This window comes from Trachypithecus francoisi, unplaced genomic scaffold (assembly GCF_009764315.1).
Source record: "Trachypithecus francoisi isolate TF-2019V2 unplaced genomic scaffold, Tfra_2.0 Lachesis_group1, whole genome shotgun sequence".
Classification (NCBI taxonomy): Eukaryota; Metazoa; Chordata; class Mammalia; order Primates; family Cercopithecidae; genus Trachypithecus; species Trachypithecus francoisi.
In genome coordinates this window covers 158,524,638-158,545,913 of record NW_022681454.1, presented here as the reverse complement: position 1 = coordinate 158,545,913, position 21,276 = coordinate 158,524,638, and the positions used below count along the sequence as shown (strand labels likewise).

The 21,276-nt window shown below is 39.0% G+C and overlaps 1 protein-coding gene across 2 annotated transcripts; it reads right to left on the bottom strand.

Moving 5' to 3' along the window:
* Positions 1-574: 574 nt before the first annotated feature.
* Positions 575-20,568, bottom strand: APELA (apelin receptor early endogenous ligand). Of its 2 annotated transcripts, none has more exons than XM_033215599.1 (3): positions 20,150-20,568; positions 18,559-18,648; positions 575-716 (listed from the first exon to the last, which is right to left on the bottom strand). In XM_033215599.1, the coding sequence occupies exons 1-2, from the start codon at positions 20,223-20,225 to the stop codon at positions 18,560-18,562; spliced, it is 165 nt and encodes a 54-aa protein (XP_033071490.1). In that variant the 5' UTR covers positions 20,226-20,568; the 3' UTR covers positions 575-716; position 18,559. The 2 variants fall into 2 exon arrangements, with proteins under 2 accessions (XP_033071490.1, XP_033071489.1); XM_033215598.1 differs by having other exon boundaries at positions 575-722; positions 20,150-20,321.
* Positions 20,569-21,276: the final 708 nt, after the last annotated feature.

Here is a 21,276-nt window from a genome sequence, read left to right as displayed (position 1 = left end):
GAGACTCTGTCTCAAAACAAGAACAAAAACAAAAACAAAAACAATGGTTTCATTTGAACATAAAATGAACTACAATTAGGATTTTATGTTTTAACTTCAAACGGACAACATTACTCATGAAATCAAAAAATCATACTTTCATAAACCTTAAAGCCTATCATAAAATTGGTAGCAATTAATAGCTTTTCTTAGTCTTTATCTATAATCAAAGAACAAATTATTTTCTCCCTTTTGTGCGAAGCCAAATGGTCAATGCAATTGATTTCAGATTGAGCAGTTTTTAGAAAATCACTCAAACATATACAAAGTTAATACTTTTGGAGAATTATAGGAATATAAAAGCAACATTGTAAATTATTGCACCTTTTACCATGAGAGAGTTGTAAGACACTAAAAGGTATTTTTCTTTTTAACCCATAAGAGAATAATAATGTGCAGGAAAAGATGAGATATTTTTGTTATGTAGGCAAATGATTTGGGCTTCAGATTGGAATCCTTTTGAGTTTATGTTACTTTCTCTCTAAAGAGAAGCCAAGAAGAATAAAATCCTCTGAAGCTAATAAACCATCCCAGGTGCTTTCAAATGATCCTTTTTTTGTGTAGGAACTTCTAAGCAATCACACTGTTGGCATCATGAAGTTCTTTTGGGTGGCTGAGTGTCTTTCCTTCACTCCTCTTCTTCTTCTGATAGATCCAGTAAAGTTAGCTAGAGAGATCTATATCTGAGAGGCAAAGGAGAAAGAAATACATCAAAGAAATACTATCCAGCACACCAATAAACACATGCTTAATTTTTTTTTCAAATAATGAGTTATGGAAGTTTACCAGTGTTTTTCAGGGCTGAAAGCATCTTTATATATTCTTACTTTTCAAAAGAAAGGCAGCACCTATGTGTCTTTAAAAGGCTGAATTTAAATTTTTATTTTATTTTATTAATTTTTTGAGACAGAGTCTCACTCTGTTGCCGAGGTTGGAGTGCCGTGGTATAGTCTCGGCTCACTGCAACTTCTGCCTCTCAAGTTCTAGTGATTCTCATGCCTCAGCCTCCCGAGTAGCTGGGATTACAGGTGTGCGCCACTGGTGTCAATGTTTCCCTAGGTAGTTTCTTTCTTTTTTTTTTTTTTTTTTTTTTTGAGACGGAGTCTCGCTCTGTCGCCCAAGCTGGAGTGCAGTGGCCAGATCTCAGCTCACTGCAAGCTCCGCCTCCCGGGTTCACGCCATTCTCCTGCCTCAGCCTCCCGAGTAGCTGGGACTACAGGCGCCCGCCACCTCGCCCGGCTAGTTTTTGTACTTTTTTTTTTTTTTTTTTTTTGAGACGGAGTCTTGCTCTGTCGCTGGGGCTGGAGTGCAGTAGCCGGATCTCAGCTCACTGCAAGCTCCGCCTCCCGGTTCACGCCATTCTCCTGCCTCAGCCTCCCAAGTAGCTGGGACTACAGACGCCCGCCACCTCGCCCGGCTAGTTTTTTTTTTGTATTTTTTAGTAGAGACGGGGTTCACAGTGTTCGCCAGGATGGTCTCGATCTCCTGACCTCGTGATCCGCCCGTCTCGGCCTCCAAAGTGCTGGGATTACAGGCTTGAGCCACCGCGCCCGGCCTGTACTTTTTTTTTTAGTAGAGACGGGGTTTCACTGTGTTAGCCAGGATGGTCTCGATCTCCTGACCTTGTGATCCGCCCGCCTCGGCCTCCCAAAGTGCTGGGATTACAGGCTTGAGCCACCGCGCCCGGCCGCCCTAGGTAGTTTCTTTTTGGCCCCCTCCTGAAGACATGAAGGCTGCTTCTTGCTTCATTTCTGGAAGTTTCCACCTCCTTCACATTTCACTTTCACTTCACATCTCACAGTCATAGTGGGGTGCTAACTATGACTAATTACACAATACAAATATGCAGATGCCTCTTCTGGAATCATCTCCCTCAACTCAGATTGCCTAAATTTGAACATAAAAATGAAATGGGGCCGGGCATGATGGCTCACATCTACTGGTGAGGCTGACGTGAGAGGAAGGCTTCAGCACAGAAGTTGAAAACCAGCCTGGAAAACATTGCAAGAGGTCATCTAGAAAAAATATGTGTGTGTGGCTGAGCATGGTGACTCACGCCTATAATCCTAGCACTTTGGGAAGCTGAGGCAGGTGGATTGCTTAAGCCCAGGAGTTTGAGACCAGCCTGGCCAACATGGTGAAACCCCGTCTCTACCAAAATTACAAAATTTAGCCGGGCATGGTGGTGCATACCTATATTCCCAGCTACTCAGGAGGCTGAGGCACGAGAATTGCTTGAAGCTGGAAGAAAGAGGTTGCGGTAACCCCAGATTATGCCACTGCACTCCATCCTGGGCGAGAGAGCAAGACTTTGTCTCAAAAAAAGAAAAAAAAGAAAAAAAAATATATGTATGTGTGTGTGTTTTGTAAAAAATAGATGAAAATGAGATGGATTTTTTTTGCTTATCAAACTTATAATATATACATATTTGTCACCCAGGTTGAAGCACAGTGGTACGATCTTGGCTCTCCACAACCTTCACTTCCTGGGTTCAAGTGATTCTCCTGCCTCAGCCTCCTGAGTAGCTGGGATTACAGGCGTGCGCCACGACACCTGGCTAATTTTTTTGTATTTTTAGTAGAGACGGGGTTTTGCCATGTTAGCCAGGCTAGTCTTGAACTCCTGATCTCAAGTGATCCGTCTGCCTCGGCTTCCCAAAGTCCTGAGATTATAGGTGTGAGCCACCTCTCCCAGCCGAAAAATTGTTAAATAAATTAAAATGTTATACTGCACAATATTCTTAATTTTTCTTTCCTTTTTTTTTTTTTTTTAGTGACCAAACAACAAACCCAAGAAAATACTCATTTAATGCAGGGGAAGCAGTAGAGGAGGAAGAGAGGAACAAAAAAAGACATGAGACATATAGAAAAGAAAAAGTAAAATTGCATAAGTAAGTTCGACCATATAAATAATAAAATTAAACATGAACTTACTAAATAATCCATTCAAAAGGCAGATTGTGTCAGACTGGGTAAAAAAACAAACAACAAACAAAAAACATGATCTAACCATATGTTCTTTGCAAAGGTGTATTTCTGATTCAAAGCCAAAAATAGATTGAAAGTCAAAGGATGAAAAAAGAGATATCATGCAAGCAGCAAGTATAAGAGAGAACTGAAGTGAATATACTAATAATTATGTCATATTTTTAAAAATTAAGACAAAAATTGTTACTAGAGACAAAGAAGGACATTTATAATGCTAAAAGGGTCAATTGAGGAAGATAGAACAATTAAGAAGGTAAATATACTTAAAAACAGAGTCCTAAAATACATGAAGCAAAATCTGGCAGAATTGAAAGGAGAAATAGATGACTCAACAATGGAATCAAATTAGAAACCAATAACAAAAGAAATTTGAGAAATTCTCAAATATGTGGAAATTAACAACAGACTCCTAAACAACCAGTAACTCAAAGAAGACTCACAAGGGAAATAAGAGACTATTTTGAGATGAATGACATTGAATACTTAGGGAATACAGCTAAAGCAGCACTTGGAGAGAAATTTATACCTAAAAACATCTATAGTAAAAGAGAAGAAAGATCCCAATTGAATACCTAACATTTCACTTAAGACCCTAAAAATGGAAGAGCAAACAAAACCTAAATCAGGCAGAAGCAAGGAAATAATGACGATTATGGCAGAAACGAATGAACTGGAGAACGGAAAAACCATAGCAAAAATCAACAAAACGAAAGTTGTTTTTTTGGAAATAGCAACAAAATTGATGAACCTTATTTAGACTGACCAAGAATAAAAGAGAAAAGACTCAAAATACTACTCTGAAATGAAAGAAGGAACATCACTACTAACCTTACAGGAACGAAAAATAACTATAAGAAAATAATATAAACAACTGTGTGACAACAAATTTGATAACTTAGATAAGATAGACAAATTCCTAGAAAGAGACAAATTCCTAGAAAGACACAAATTACCAAAACTGACTCAAAAAGAAATAAAAATCTGAAATAGATCCATAACAAGAAAAAAGATCGAATTAGCAATTAAGAAACTTTCCAAAAAGAACCACATGGCTTCACTGGTGAATCCTATAAATCAATTAAAGAATAATTAGTATCAATTTTTCCCAAACTCTTCCAAAATTCAGAAGAGGAGAAAACAGTTCCCAAGTCATTTTATGGTTACCCCGATACCAAAATCAGAAAAAGACCTCATAAGAAAAGTACAGACCAATATCTCTTATGAATGTAGCTGTAAAAATCCTCAACAAAATACTAACAATCTAAATTCAGCAACATGTGAAGAACGTTATGAGTTAGTGGGATTTACCTCAGAAGTACAAAGTTAATTTAACATCCAAAAATCATTTAATGTGATGCATAATATTAGTAGAATAAGAGACAAAACATATACCACATGATAATATATATACATATATATGTGTGTGTGAATATATATTTGGTTTTCTGTATTTTTTTTCTTTTTTTTCTTTTGAGCCAGGGTCACACTCCATTGCTCAGGCTAGAATGCAGTGGTTTGATCACAGCTCACTCAGCCTCAACTTCCTGGGCCTGGGATCAGGCAATTCTTTCACTTCACCTTCCAGAGTAGTTAGGACTGTAGGGGCATACCACCACACCTTCTTGGCTAATTCTTTACATTTTTTGCAGAGATAGGGTTTTGCTGTGTTGCCCAGGCTGGCCTCAAACTCCCTGGCTCAAGCAATCTGCCCCCCTCAGCCTCCCAAAGTGTTGGGATTACAGGTGTGAGCCACCACAACTGGCCACACATGATAATTTAGATACAGAAAAAGAAGTTGACCAAAACAAACATCCTCCCTTCATAATAACAACATTCAGCAATCTTGCAACAGAAAAAAATTTCTCAATCTGATAAAGGTCATCTACAAAGACCCATAGCTAACGTAATACTTAATGGATGAAAGACTAAATCTGGGACCAAGAATAAGACAAACATGTTTGCTTGAACTACTTTGGAGGTTCTCGTCAGGGCACTTAGGCAAGAAAAGAAAAAAGACACCCAGATTAGAAAGGAAGAAGAAACGACCTCAATTTGCAGGTGATCTTGTACGTGAGCTTGTACACAGCAAATCCTAAGGAACCTACTGAAAAACCTATGAGAATGAATCAATAATTGTATTAAGATTTCAGGATGTAAGATCAATAAAAAATCAATTGTATTCCTATGCATTAGCAATGGACAATTCAGAAATGAAATTAAGAAAATTCCATTTGCAATAGCATCAAAAGAATAAATATTAGGAATAAATTTAACAAAGGAAGTACGAAACTTCTACTCTGAATACTACAAAAGCAATTAAAATAGACCTGAACAAAGAGAAATACATTCCATTTCATGGATCGGAAGACTTAATTTTGTCAAGATGGCAATACTTGCTACATTGATCTATAAATTTAAAACTATCCCTATCCAAATACCAGATGGCTCTGTGCAGAAATTGACAAAGTAGATGTAAATCTTTGTGACCTTCGATTAATTTTTTTTAAATACATAATACCTAAAGAACAAGTTAACAAAGGAAACATAGACTAATTTGACGTCAATAAAATTAAAAACTTTTTTGCTCCAAGGACACCACCAAAAAAAGACATCCACAGAATGGAAGAAAATATTTGCCCATCGTATTTCAGATAAGGGCTTTGTATTCAGAACATATACATATATGTATATCTTACAGCTCAACAATATAAAGACAAATAATCCAACTGAAAAATGGGCAAAGGATTTGAATAACAATTTCCCTAAGGAGACACAAATATCCAATAAGCAGGCCGGGCGCGGTGGCTCAAGCCTGTAATCCCAGCACTTTGGGAGGCCGAGACGGGCGGCTCACGAGGTCAGGAGATCGAGACCATCCTGGCTAACACGGTGAAACCCCGTCTCTACTAAAAAATACAAAAAACTAGCCGGGCGAGGTGGCGGGCGCCTGTAGTTCCAGCTACTCGGGAGGCTGAGGCAGGAGAATGGCGTGAACCCAGGAGGCGGAGCTTGCAGTGAGCTGAGATCCGGCCACTGCACTCCAGCCCCGGCGACAGAGTGAGACTCCGTCTCAAAAAAAAAAAAAAAAAAAAAAAAATATCCAATAAGCACGTGAAAAGATACTCAACATTTCGGTCATTATGGAAATGCAAATCAAAACCACAATAAGATGTCACTTCACACCCTCTAGGATAGCTATAACAAGTGTTGGCAAGTATGTGGAGAAATTAGAACCCACATATACTGCTGGTGGGAATGTGATATGATGCCACCCCCATGAAAAACAGCTTGGCAGTACCTCAATGAGTTACACATAGAATAACCCTATGACCCAACAATTCCTCTCTTTTAATTCCCAGAGAACTGAAAACGTATGTTCCAACAAAAACTTATACACTAATGTTCACAGCAGAATGATTCATATTAGCCAAATAGCGGGAATAACCCAAATGTTCATCAATAGTTGACTGGACAAATGAACTGTGATTTTTCCATATCATGGAATTGTATTCAGTCGTACACTGGAGTGGAGTACAGATACATGCTACTACATGGATGGGCCCTGAAAACATTAATTTAAAAAAGCTCATTACAAAGACCATATATCACAGGAGTTCATTTATATGGAATATCTAGAATAGGGGAATCTATAGAGACAGAAAGTAGATTAGTGGTTGTTCAAGACTGAACAGCTGGGGAGAAATGGGGAGTGCCTACTAATGGGTATGGGGTTTCTTTATGGGATGATGAAAATGTTCTAAAATTGATCATGGTGATGGTTGCACAACTTAGGAATATAGTAAAAGCCATTAAATTGTACACCTTAAATGGGTGAATTGTCTGGTGTATAAATGATATCTGAAAAAAAATTAAATATACATATCCTCATAATTCCACTTCTAGGAATATTTTGTAAGAAAATAAGTGTGCATATGTTCAAATATGTATGCATGCCTGTTCACTGCAACATTGTTCAAAATAGCATAAATAAATACTACAAAACGTCAATATTGGCCAATAAAGTCAAGATAAATAAATTAAGGCTATCCATACAGTGAAATGCAATCATCCCTCAGTATCCCTGGGAACTGGTTCTAGGACTTCCCTTGGATACCAAAATCCATGGATGCTGAAGTTCCTTATATAAAATGGTGTAGTATTTGCATATAAATTACACCCAGCCTTCCATATACTTTAAATTGTTTCCAGATTACTTATAATACCTAATACAATATAAATGGTATGGAAATAGTTGTTATACTGTATTGTTTAGGGAATAATGACAAGGAAAAAAGTTAGAACATGTTCAGTACAGATACTACCATTCTGTTTTTTTTCCCCAAATATTTTCAATCTGCCATTGGCTGATTTAATGAAAAACCCACGGATATGGAGGGCTGACTGGACTACAGTGTCATTCAAAATGACATTCTTAATACCTAGGTGACGGGTTGATAGGTGCAGCAAACCACCATGGCACACGTTTATCTATTTAACAAACCTGTGCGTTCTACACACATATTCTGAAACTTAAAGTAAAATAAAAATAACTTACTTTTTTAATGTACAAATAAATACGTCTAAGTAAAAGACAAATCGGTAAATGGATTTCATATGTTTAAATAATGTGTATGTATGTCATATTTATACACATATAAAAGTAAATTAGATTTAATGTCATTTAGATGCTAAGTAAAAGACGAAGCTGGCCGGGCGCGGTGGCTCAAGCCTGTAATCCCAGCACTTTGGGAGGCCGAGACGGGCGGATCACGAGGTCAGGAGATCGAGACCATCCTGGCTAACACGGTGAAACCCCGTCTCTACTACAAACTACAAAAAACTAGCTGGGCGAGGTGGTGGCGCCTGTAGTCCCAGCTACTCGGGAGGCTGAGGCAGGAGAATGGCGTGAACTCGGGAGGCGGAGCTTCCAGTGAGCTGAGATCCGGCCACAGCACTCCAGCCTGGGCGACAGAGCGAGACTCCGTCTCAAAAAAAAAAAAAAAAAAAAAAGACAAAGCTGTAAATGGTTTTCATATGTGTTTAAATAATGTGTATATACGTCATATTTATACATATAATTTTTGTATATATAAAAATGTTGCTATTAGAAAAAAATGTGAAGACTAGTATAAAATTGAACTAAACTCCAGCACAATTTTGACATAAATGAAATGCGATTCCTTAAAGAACACCAAGCCCTCACATACCCCCCACCCTCACCCCACTCCCTCCTCACCCTCACCAAGGTTACTTTGGCCAGTGTAATAAAAGAAGTTATTGGGAGGCTGAGGCAGGAGAATCGCTTGAACCTGGGAAGCAGAGGTTGCAGTGAGCCGAGATCACGCCATTGCACTCCAGCCCGGGCAACAACAGCAAAACTCCGTCTTGAAAAAAAGAAGTGATATATGGTACACACACACCCACACATACATACACACTCAAGTGAAGTGACATTTAATCACAATTTTCACTGAGTAGGAAAAAGGTGAAGAGTAGGAAAAAAGCATGTCTAGGCAGAAGAAAATAATGTGTAAAAGCTCTGAAGTGGTAAGGAACATGACATATTTGACAAACTCACAGAGAAGCGCCTTTGTGGTTTACATTCAGAATTTTATTTCAATTGTAAGAGTAATGAGAAATCACTAAAGGACCTTAAGCAGTATAGAAGCCATAATACAAAGACTGGATAGAAAGAAGAGAAGCAAAAGTGGAGGTGTGAAGGTTGCTGCAAGGTAAGCAGTAGTTGAGCTTGTGTGAGGTGAACTGGTGACAAATTGGGAACTGGGAGACTGAATATGTACAAGTGTACAATGGCCAGATCCTATATTAATGCTTTGACCCACAGACTGCAGCAATCAGCCCAGGAAGCCGAATCACCACCTCCGCAGCAGCTGGACCCAGATGGTCAAGATTTCATCAAGAACTACCAGTGTCCTTTTTATCCCTCCTCCCCTGGTTCTAACTTGGGACTAACTGAAGAAGACCACATATACTCCCCAAATTAAATAGGATATCCTGCTTCTAGATAGCCTGCTTTCAGCTTTCCCATGCCAACCATCTCCAGTCACATCATACCTAAAGCCTTCCCTGTTTCTCACAATGAAGCTTTCCTGATTCTCTGCCTGTCTTGGTCCCCTGCCAAACTCAAGTGATGCTGGCTGACTCCCTTGCTATGTAAACTCTGAATAAATAGCCCTGGCTTGATCTCATTTGAGTGGTCGTCTTCTATTTTTCTTTTTTTCCTCAGGAGTATGAAAATTAAGTGTAAAGTGGTAATTGGGGCTAAAGGAATGGATGAAACAGAGCAGGAGAGAGTAGAGATACATTTTATTATACCTTGAAGGGTACAACAGCCTGCTTAGGGGCAGAGGGTCGGCTGATAATTTAGTGGAAATAAGTATGGTGCCCTGGAATTGAAGGGAAGGGACTTTTGCAGGACGAGTAGCCAGCTGCTAAATTCTGCTGTGAAATCAGGAAGAAGACTAAAATTTGTCAATTAATTTAGAAAGATCAGACTGGGTGCAGTGGCTCAAACCTGTAATCCCAGTACTTTGGGAGGCCGAGGCAGATGGATCACCTGAGGTCAGGCGTTCAAGACCAGCCTGGCCAACATGGTGAAACCCTGTCTCTACTAAAAATACAAAAAGTAGCTGGGTGTGGTGGTGCATGCCTGTAATCTCAGCTACTCAGGAGGCTGAGGCAGGAGAATCGCTTGAACCCAGGAGGCAGAGGTTGCAGTGAGCTGAGATAGAATCATTGCAATCCAGCCTGGGTGACAAGAGCGAAACTCCATCTCAAAAAAAAAAAAAAAAATTTAGTAAGATAAGGATAATTCTAAAGGAGATGTAAGACAGATTAAAGTGGATTTAGATGTGAATGCAAAATAATGAATCGGGAACAATGAGTACAGAAAAATCATGAGTATTGACAGAGGGGTGTGTGGATGTGTATATGTGTGTCTTGTTTGTTTTAATATATAGGCTTATCACCATTTAAACTTTCAATTTGACACGATGATCCAGAGAGGTAAAGGTGTAAGTGGCAGCTTGAAATTTCTAAGAAATCTTAGGGAGAGAAGGGGACCCACAGCACGTATGAAGGACAGGCCATGCCTTCCGTGATACCAAGAAGGAAGAGGAAGATGGGGGTGGGTAAGGGGGGGAATGTATTAGATGGGATTTATGCTAAAAAGAAATTTTAGATTCCTGAACAACATGGTAGAGAGCAGCTAGTTTAGCTATCTATGGAAAGAATTGTTACACATTTTGTAAGGAGAAATCAGTTTTTGAAATGAAGAAAACTGGCTGGGTGCGGTGGCTCATGCCTTTTAATCCCAGCATTTTAGGAGGCCGAGGTGGGTAGATCACCTGAGTTCAAGAGTTCGAGACCCGCCTGGCCAACATGGTGAAACCCCGTCTCTACTAAAAATACAAAAAAATTAGCTGGGTGTGGTGGCATACTCCTGTAATCCCAGCTACTTGGAAGGCTGAACCAGGAGAATTGCTTGAACCTGGGAGGCAGAGGTTGCAAGTAAGCCGAGATTGTGCCACTCTACTACACTCCAGCCTAGGCAACAAGACAGAAATTCTGTCTCAAAAAAAAGAAAAGAAAACTTTGAAACTCTAGAACATTGTATACATACTTTGTTCAGAGGAATATATAATTATCTTAATAAATGTTTATAATATAAACATCACTATATTTATGTATTGATATATAAATGTATAAGTAAATATATTTATCATTAAGGCACCCTAATCTTTTTTTTTTTTTTTTTGGTGGAGTCTCACTCTGTCTCTCAGGCTGGAGTGCAGTGGTGTGATCACAGCTCACTGCAGCCTCAAATCCTCGGCTCAAGCAATCCTCCCACCTCAGCCTCCTGAGTAGCTGGAACTACAGGGATGCACCATGCCAGCTAATGTATTTTTTTGTAGAGACAGTGTCTTGCAATGTTGCTCAGGCTGTTCTCAAACTCCTGGTCTTAAAAGATCCTGCCACCTCAGGCTCCCAAAGTGCTGGGTTTACAAGTGTGAGCCACGGTGGCTGGCTGGCATCATAATCTTTACAGAAAAGTTTTATCTCATCAGTAAATTAGGGACATTAGGGATTTCCTCCAAGCATGACCTTTGGACACTGGGCTGTGATTAATTTAGAAAAGAGTGATTTTCTATATTTCATTTAGCTTTATGCAATATGTCCTGCAGATATTTTAGCCCTCACAGGAATGTCCCATATTTCAGGCAGTTCTTGGGCCATTCACATTAAGCAAAGGTTTGTACCTTAAGCTTTAGGGGCTACATCTTGTCTTCAAGGAGCTCATATTTCAATACTGATAAAAATTTCAAGAAACAAAGTCGAATGTGATAAATGGCTTTAAAAGCCTACTACTAAAAGTGCTGTGACTGTTAGGAGGATTGAAGATTATTTTAAACTAACTGAATTCGGGTGGGCCTCACGAGGAAAATAAGATATATGAGAACTGTCAAGGAGGCAGAGAGTTTGGACTTGATGAGAGAAGGAATTCCTAGAAGAGGAAATATCTCTACCACAGAGATAGAAAATCATAGTTCCATCCTAGAAATATTAGAAAATAAATCTGAAAATGTGTGTATGTGTCTAGTGAGAACAAGTATTAAATTTATTATCTTAAAAGATAATAAGTAAAAGCTTCATTTCATTTCATCTTTCTTTTTCTTTTTTTCCTTTTTTTTTGAGACATGGTCTCACTCTGTCACCCAGGCTGGAGTGCAATGGCGTGATCTCGGTTCACTGCAACCTTCACCTCCTGGGTTCAAGTGATTCTCCTGCCTCAGCTTCCTGAGCAGCTGGGATTACAGGTGCCCGCCACGACACCTGGCTAATTTTTGTATTTTCAGTAGAGATGGCATTTCACCATGTTGGTCAGGCTTGTCTCAAACTCCCAACCTCAAGCCATCTGCCCATCTTGACCTCCCAAAGTGCTGGAATTATAGGCGTGAGTCACCACGCCCAGCCTATTTTACTTCTTTTAGCAACATTATGAGACTGGGCATGACGGATCACACCTGTAACCCTAGCACTTTGGGAGGCCAAGACAGGCAGATCACTTGAAGTCAGGAGTTCGAGACCAGCCTGGCCAAACATGGTGAAAACCTGTCTCTACTAAAACTATACAAATTAGCTGGGTGTGGTGACGCAAACCTGTAATGCCAGCTACTTGGGAGGCTGAGGCAGGAGAATTGCTTGAGCCCAAAAGGCGGAGGCTGCAGTGAGCTGAGATTGCACCACTGCACTCCAGCCTGGGCGACAGAGCAAGACTCCGTCTCAAAAACAAAACAAAACAAAACAAACAAACAAACGAAAACACTTATGAAGTGCCTGCTATATTGCAGGCAGTTTTTTTGGCGGAAGATACAAAGATAAGTAAAGCCTACCCTCGGGCTTCGAGGAATTGACAGCATGCAGAGAGAAGGGGGAGGACTGCAGTCAGTTAACACTTTCTAATGCCGGGCATTAAGGATTTTAACAGAAGTATGTAAATAGTGCTCTGAGAGCAAAAGTGGGCATATCTATTGTAATTGGTAGGGGTATTAAAATCAGAGAAGGTTTCCTAAAGGATGAATGATACTGAGAACAAAAGTTAAAAAATTTTCCTTTTAGGTAAAAGCATAGCTTGAAGAAGAGCTAAGAGGTGAAGAATGGACTGATTTTAAAGTAATAATAAGTCTGACTACTATTTATTTAGCACTTACTATGTGCCAAGTATTGTTATGATAGGGTAAGGGCCATAACAAGTTCCATCTTATAGATCTGGAAGTGGAGGGAAACTCAGAGAGAATAAATGACTTACTAACAATGATCACAGAGAGTGAGCTGTGTGGCCAGAGCTTGAATCCAGTGGGTCCAAACACAGTCTTAACTCTTATCCCCTCTGGGGCAGGCAAGGGGGAAAGAATCAGGTAACAGATGAAACTGGAAAGGCATATGTTGTAAGGTATTGTTTGTCAAATTATTGTTATTATTTTGTGTTCCATTTGACTTACAGCGGGATAACTGAGATCAGGACTGAAACACATTCACAGGATTCAGAAGAAGGAAGTCATAATGGACCTTCCCCAGAAGGAAAAGGGGAAGAATGTGTTGAAAATAGTTGGGAGGAAAGAAAACAGCTGCCTTTTCCAAAAATGTGGCTTTGAAGAGATGGAAGAGAACATGGGCTGGTCACTAGAGAGCACTATGGAGTCAATGGTGGAACTCTTTTCTTTCTTTCCTTCTCTTCCTCCCTCTTTTTCTTTCTTCTCTCCCTCTCTCTTTGTTTCTTTCTTCTCTCCTTCTTTCTTTCTCTTCCTCTTCCTTCCTCCCTCCCTTTCTCTCTTTCTTTCTTTCCCTGTTTCTCTTTCTACCTTTCCTTTTTTCTTCCGTTCTCTTTCTTCTCTCCTCTCTCTTTGTTTCTTTCTTCTCTCCTTCTTTCTTTCTCTTCCTCTTCCTTCCTCCCTCCCTTTCTCTCTTTCTTTCTTTCCGTTTCTCTTTCTACCTTTCCTTTTTTCTTCCGTTCTCTTTCTTCTCTCCCTCTCTGTTTCTTTCTTCTCTCCTTTCTTTCTTTTCTCCTTTCTTTCTCTTTCTTTCCCTGTTTCTCTTTCTTTCTTTCCTTTTTTCTTCCCTTCTCTTTCTTCTCTTCCTCTTTCTGTCTTCTTTCTTTGTTTCATTTCTTCTTTTTCTCTTTCTGTCTTTGTCTCTTTCATCTTTCTGTCTTTTTTTTTTTTTAAAAAAAAGATAAAATAGATCAGTGTTGACATATTGAACATTCTGGGGGAGCAAGGGAGTATAATTGCTAGATCAAGATACTTGAGGTTAGGGAGATTACCCATATCCAAGAGAGGTATCTTTTATTGAAAGACTAGGGGCCACACACAGTGGCTCATGCCTGTAATCCCAGCACTTTGGGAGGCCAAGGTAGGAGGATTGTTTGAGCCCAGAAGGTCAAGACCAGCCTGGCAACAAAGTTAGACCCTGTCTCTACAAAAACATCTTAAAATCAGCCAAGCATGGTGTCATACACCTGTAGTTTCACATATTTGGAAGGCTAAGGCAGGAGGATAACCTGAGCCCAAGACTTTGAGGCTACAATGAACTATAATCACACCATGGCACCCAGCCTGGGTGACAGAATGAGATCCTGTCTCAAAGAAAAAGACTAGGAAGGGAACACAAAAGAAGCATTGTAGATGTAGATGTCTGTAGTTTCGGGGTGAGGTTGGATTTCCAGGCTTAATGACCTCCTATTTCACCATGAAGTAAGAGGAGTTATCTTTTGCTATGAGTTGGAAGAGAAGATTAAGAAGTGTAAAGAAACTAGAGGTTATTAGTTTGAAATAATAGTTGAATAGCAATATGAAGTGCAGAAGAATTCTTCCCAGAGAACCCAGCTAAAGTGGGAGATGAAGTGCTCCATGAAAGTAGAGATTCTATGCTGAAAGCAGAGTTGGGTTTCAGTTAAACTCAAGAGGTGGAGAGAATGGAGTGAGAAGGATGAAGATGCTAGGACAATTGCAGGAAGAGTTGGGAAGCAGCGCAGGTTTGGTTAAGGGGTTCAGATGCCCATGTCTGAAAGGGGGTAAGAATAAGGCAGAAAATAGGAAACTAGAAGCAAAGTTTGAATAGTAAGTGAAGGTGACAAGAGAGTGTTAGCTGGACTCAATTAAAAATAATGTATTAAAAGATACTTTTTCCAAAAATCTTTTCATAGTCATTACCTCTGGAACATGAAAATGGGCAATAGGGTAGGATGGGGAACTTGTACTTTTGACTTTACATTCTATGCTGTTAGAAATATATTCTACACCATGAACATGTATTACAATTGTTATTAAAAAGCTAGCTAGACCCGGCGCGGTGGCTCACGCCTGTAATCCCAGCACTTTGGGAGACCAAGATGGGCGGATCACCTGAGGTCAGGAGTTCGAGACCAATCTGACCAACATGGAGAAACTCTGTCTCTACTAAAAATACAAAATTAGCTGGGTATGGTGGTGCATGCCTGTAATCCCAGCTACTCGGGAGGCTGAGGCAGGAGAATCACTTGAACCCAGAAGGTGGAGGCTGTGGTGAGCCGAGATGGCACTATTGCATTCCAGCCTGGGCAACAAGAATGAAAACTCTGTCTCAAAAAAAAAAAAAAAAAAAAAAAAGCGAGTAGAGTATATATTGACGGGATATGTAGTTATCTAGAGTACATATTAATTAAGTAATTTTTTAGAGACAGGGTCTAGACTGGAGTGCACAATCATAGCTCACTGCAGCCTCAAACTCCTCGGCTCAAAAGATCCTCCCTGGAGGCCTCAGCTCCCCAAACAGCTAGGACTAGAGGGACACACCACCATGCCTTGCTAATTTTTTTATTTTTATTTTTGGTAGAGACAAGATTTAATCATGTTGTCCAGACTGGTCCTGAACTTCTGCACTCAAGCCGTCCACCTATCTCCGCCTCCCAAAGTGCTAAGATAATAGGCATGAGCCACTGGACCTGGCCTTAGAGTACATACTTATAAATAAAAGCATTGCTGTGGTGAGATTTTACTATTGGAAGGGAGAAGTCATGCCAGTCTTAAGTCGCAATCTCATTTTCCACTCTAGGGCCCTCACATTAACCTGTAGACTTGCATTTCCTGACACCCCTTCTCTTGCTCTCCTTCACTCTAAATCACTTAGGACTGAAGGTGATGCCAAAATGTTTTTAAGAAAAAAAATCAAGGAAATGAACTGCATACAGCATGGATTTTTCTGCGTAATTAATTCAGTTGCATAGGCTGGGATCATTGAGGATGACCCTAGGAGCTGGAAAAATTGACTTCAGTAAAGATAATATGACATTCCTATTAAATGAGCTAAAGGTCTGAACATTCTAAAAAAGGGTTAATCTGGAAAACTTTCAAAGTCAATTGTTTACCTTACCTATCCTTTTACAAAGTCTTACTTGATCCTAACTGATCAAATAACCACATGTGATTTTATCTAAAGCATCCAAAAAATTAGAGGGGGAGATGAAATGGGTGTTTTGCCTTAGAGTCCACTACCTAGGTTTACAGTACATTGACCCAGTTACCAAAGTGCCCTTGTTGCAAAACATATAAAAAATGAGAAAGTATTTAGGACAGTGAGAATTATGTTATCAGATCTGAAGGTAGCACTTGTTATTATAGTGCTGGTTGAGCAAGGTCTTGAAAAATCGTCTAATGTTTATCTTACGTTAACTCTTAAGTAGATTCCAACAGGTGACTTTTAAGCATTCTTCAAAGAACTGTAGCTGGAATCTAGAAGTAGTCTAAAACTGAGAAAATGGATGCTATAACCCAAGCAGTTTTATAAGCTATCAGTCAACTTTTGTAAAGGGTTGCTATTATTAAGTAGTTTGCAAAGCTTTAATTACATTTCCTTTTGGTTTACAAACTTGATTTATAAGTCAAAGTTTCCCTCAACTTTAAAAATTCAAATTTCACTACTCATGCTTACTTGTAACACTGGTTTTTATGGTATGTGATTTGAGGATAATCTGTGGTTATCTAAAGACTTGTGTTTATATTTTGAAAGGTGTCTTTCTTTGTATATGCAGGAATTCTCTTGCTATTGTGAAATGTGTCCTCTCCTCTTTGTTATTTATGAAGGAGTGCTGGAAAAATCTGGGGTGTCTCTGTTCCTCTTAAGCACAGATTTTTACCATTGTTTTATACATGACACTGAAATGCCCTGCTGGAAGCATTATCAACACACACCAAAGGATATTCTAACACAAAAAATCTTTTTTTTTTTTTTTTTGAGACGGAGTCTTGCTCTGTCGCCCAGGCTAGAGTGCAGTGGCTGGATCTCAGCTCACTGCAAGCTCCGCCTCCCGGGTTTACGCCATTCTCCTGCCTCAGCCTCCGGAGTAGCTGGGACTACAGGCGCCCGCCACCTCGCCCGGCTAGTTTTTTGTATTTTTAGTAGAGACGGGGTTTCACCATGTTAGACAGGATGGTCTCGATCTCCTGACCTCGTGATCCGCCCGTCTCGGCCTCCCAAAGTGCTGGGATTACAGGCTTCAGCCACGGCGCCCGGCACAAAAAATCTTTTTAAAGCATGTTTCAATCAATTGGCTTCTCAGTAATCCTCCTACTGTATCTTTCTGGATTCCCCCACCGAAGCTATTTTTTGTATTTTTATAACAAAGATTAATTGTTACAGATATAGGCATAGAGAACTTGACATTTTTTGTCTCAGTCCTTTTGATAAATGTTTCTTACTAAATTGCTCCTCCTTCATTTAATTTTCTACTACAGGGCTTTCCCTGGCTTTGAAAAGCATGCATTAAACAACAGACATAGCAACTGTTCTTTCCACTGAATGAATGGAACCATAAAAGCTACTCTACAGGCCAACTGAGTAAGCTAATTTAGCCATTGCCTGTGTATGTTAACCAGATGAGGGATATTTCTCTGGCATTTTTTAAGGAAGATATATCTTTAATGAATTAATGAGCTTGAAATACTTACAATGGAATGCCAAACTGTGTATTTTTTAGTATGAAGTAACTTAAACTTGAACAGTGTTTGAAGTTAGCTGATTCAAGCAGTATTACCGGTAATCGTGGTGGTGTAAAAGTATTTAGCAAGTGTAAAAACAAGAAAAGGGAGGTGCAAAACTCTACCAGAATTTATCCTTAAGATGTGACTATCAAGGTCGCTACTATTGATGGGGCTGGAAAGCTGCCATTTCATTAGTGTTAAGTTTACTTTATCTATTAAAAGAAATATTTTCAGAAAAAAATAAACCCTGAGGGCCAGGTGTGTTGGCTCACATCTGAAATCCCAGCACTTTGGAAGGCCAAGGCAGGTGGATCACTTGAGGTTAGGAGTTCGAGACCAGCCTGCGTAACACGGGGAACCCTCATCTGTACAAAAAATACAAAAATTACTCAAGAGTGGTGGCACACGCCTGTAGTCCCAGCTACTTGTGGGGCTGAGATGGGAGGATCACTTGAGCCCAAGAGGTTGAGTCTGCAACGAGCTGAGATCACATCATTGCACTCCAGCCTGGGTGACAGAGCAAGACCCTGGGGGAGAGGGGAGAGTGGAGAGGAGACAGGAGTAGAGGGAGGGGGAGGAGAGGAGAGGAGAAGAGGAAAAGAAAACCCTGAAGTATTGATGGTAGTTCATTGATGGTGTGATGTTGGGTGAATATGTCCAAATGCTTTCATACACACTGGTCTTAATAGGGGAATCGGCTTATTCTGCATAACATCCACAATAATATTAGCCCCCATATAGCTGTTACTCAGATTCAACAATTATCAAGATTTTCCTACATTGTCCTCGTCTAATTTTCTTCCTTAGCTATTAAAGCAATTCTCAAAAGTCATGTCATTCATTTCACTCTTTCATTTATTGGTATGCATCTCTAAAGCCTTGACATCGCCATAAGCCATTATCACATGTTACAAACTGTGAAGAAACATTCTCTGGCATATCTAATTTGGAACATTGCCTAAGTGTAGCAAAACTATTTTTGGTCAGAAAATACCTCAGGGGAAGGGTACTCGTGAATGGAGAGGTATACATCTCCTATGAAGGCAATTGTGTTTGCGCAATTTTCTTCTCATGGTCAAATTAACTGAAGGAAAAAGAGAGAAGTATTAGGAGCATTTTTCAGAGGCTTAATTGTTGTTTAATCTAGACAATTCAAACATATTTTGGAGCCAAACTAGACTGTGGTTATTTGCAATTTGTTCAAATGTGATTATAAAATTAAAAATCAATGTGATGCGTATACAAAAGGGGTGTTCTTAACAGTTAATGTTAATAGCAAGATCTTCTTTTACTCTTATTTATTTTTTATTAATATCGTTAAGCAATATAGCAACATCTTAATAGTAATATCCTCCTCCTTTTACATGATTTTTTCCTAAATACTCCTAGACCTTTTATTTTATGTAGTAAATTAATCACAAATATTTTGTAAGAACATTGTCCAAGCTACTCTGTATTTCCGAAAAGTATAAATGGTTTGAATAGTGACTGCCGTAAACAATGAGAAGGGATCAAGCTGCTTTCTCAGAGTTGCTGACTTGGAACTTTTTTTATTTATGTAAAAGAACAGATCAGGGGACATCATTTGAAATAAACTCACAGTGATCAAACTTCTAATTCACTAAAAAGCAAAGTCTGAATTTTTAACAAGTAATGCATCATTTTCTGTTCTAACTGAAGAAGCATATTATCAAGTGAATAATTTAACATATTTGGATGTAAATATTGCCACCTTTTTATTTAAAGTTGGGTTTGTGGTTTTCCTGAGTCAGCAAACTTTAACTTTCTAATTTTTTTCCTGTTCTTTTCTTCCTTTTTTCCTTCCCTCCTTTCTCTCTCTCTCTCTCTCTCATTCTTTCTTTCTTTTTAACTTACCAGTTCTTTGAAATCTTAGCTATTTGGTTTTGAAGTAAATGTACATTAGAATACTTCTGTGTACTAAATTTCTGTTGGTTAAGTACAATACAGTTGATATCATCTTTGAAAATGTGTCAAGTAAATTAATATTATGTATCTTTACCATACATATTTTTGACGCTTTTTAGCTCTATAAGCATAATAATAATAAAAATTGCACTTGTTTTAAGTGACATGCCTAGTTACATAATTAGAAACAACAGCTATTGAAATTTTAAAATTTCATCTGCATTTTGTTGCATTATGCTTTTTGTATGTTAATTCAGTCCCTACTCCGGGCAGCAACATACTTTTTAAATAAACTGCTTTGGAGTTTGCATTTTACCTAAAAATCTATAGATTTATTTACTTTTATAATGAATAGACGAACATTTCTGTTTCATTTTATTTGTAAGGACAACATCATCTGCAATAGCTTAGAGATCTATTTTCTTTGCATTTAGAAAAAATGGTGGTAAAATACTTATCATTTCAAAGTCCAGCTGTTAATATTGAAATAATACACCCAACAGGATAGACAGCATACTTTCAAAATCCTACACATTTATCCCCAATACTACTAATTGCAAGCACACCTAAGTGGTTTTCACATAAACACAATCATGCTCAGAGACCCAGGGATGCAAAGAGGCAAAACAGTTACTTGCACAAATGTATCAAAGGCCTACCTGGTCTCTGTCCGCTGATAAGGAGAAGACTCATAATAAAAATAAAAAATGCAAAAAGGAATTGCTGAAATCTCATTTTCCTACCGCACAAAAGTGGAGCAATGACTCTCAATGTAAACCAAACGATCTGTAAATAGTCTGTGCAATATCTGTGTGGCTGTCTTCACATTCTAATGACAAACCTCAGAGAACTGCCAGCTGTGTTTTGCAGGAAGGTTAATGATCACATCAGACAAGGTTGCCGGTGCTCGGTGCTGTGGTTAGAGCCTCCCTCAGCCTCAAACCCCTCCTCCATTCCTCTTCTCCCTTCCCTCGGCCACTCCCCTTTATTTCCATAAGCAAATATCGGTGAAATAAACCATTCAAGCATGCTCTAACTTTAGTGGCAGTGTACTCTGAAAGCTCCAAGAAGAGAATGACTTAAATCCAATCTGGATGTGAAGAAATACGTAAAACAAGACGTGACACTGCCTCCTCCCCTTGCCATTTGCATCTGTTTAAACTTTGCCCATATTGGTTCCACGTGCAGAAACCAGTGGAAATGACAGGAAGTCTCTCTTTTGTCTTCTTCAGAAGGAATTCTGAAGCTCTAACGTAAGAGTCCCAAATGCTTTGTGGCAGAACATGTGCTGAAATGCTTTATCTTTACCAAACTTACTACAAAGTGGTGCCTGTTTACACTAACTCTCCAAATTGCCTCATTCATGTGGGTTTGTATCAGTAAAGATTTTGGGAATTTAGAATGTTTTGAAATAAATCTGCAAAACATTTACATTTATATGAATATTTTGTAAAGTGCAATTTTAAAAGTAACGGAGATTATTTTCATCTGCAAATGTCTGGATTTTAAAAAAGGAAGTTCAGGCAAGCCACAAACTCATGAAATCTGTGTACGGTTAAAAATTTATATGTGGTGGAATACCAGGCTAACATACCACAGTCACAGAAATTGGAGATGGAGAAAAAAAGTCTTAGTTCATCTCCCAATGAATTCAGAAAACACAAAAACAGTCTAACCTTGTCTTTTGCACACATGCACCAAGATCTCTTTTTGTTTCAAGAGCTCCCTTATATGTCAGCTATAGCTGTTATAAGTGGAAATGACTGTACTTATTATGTAAGTATAA

Coding starts and splice junctions, on each gene's coding strand:
- APELA (XM_033215599.1), bottom strand. CDS start 20,225: ATGAGATTTCAGCAATTCCTTTTTGCATTTTTTATTTTTATTATGAGT. Junction 18,649..20,149: donor TATCAGCGGACAGAGACCAG/GTAGGCCTTTGA, acceptor TTTTTCCTTCAG/TTAATTTGACCATGAGAAGA.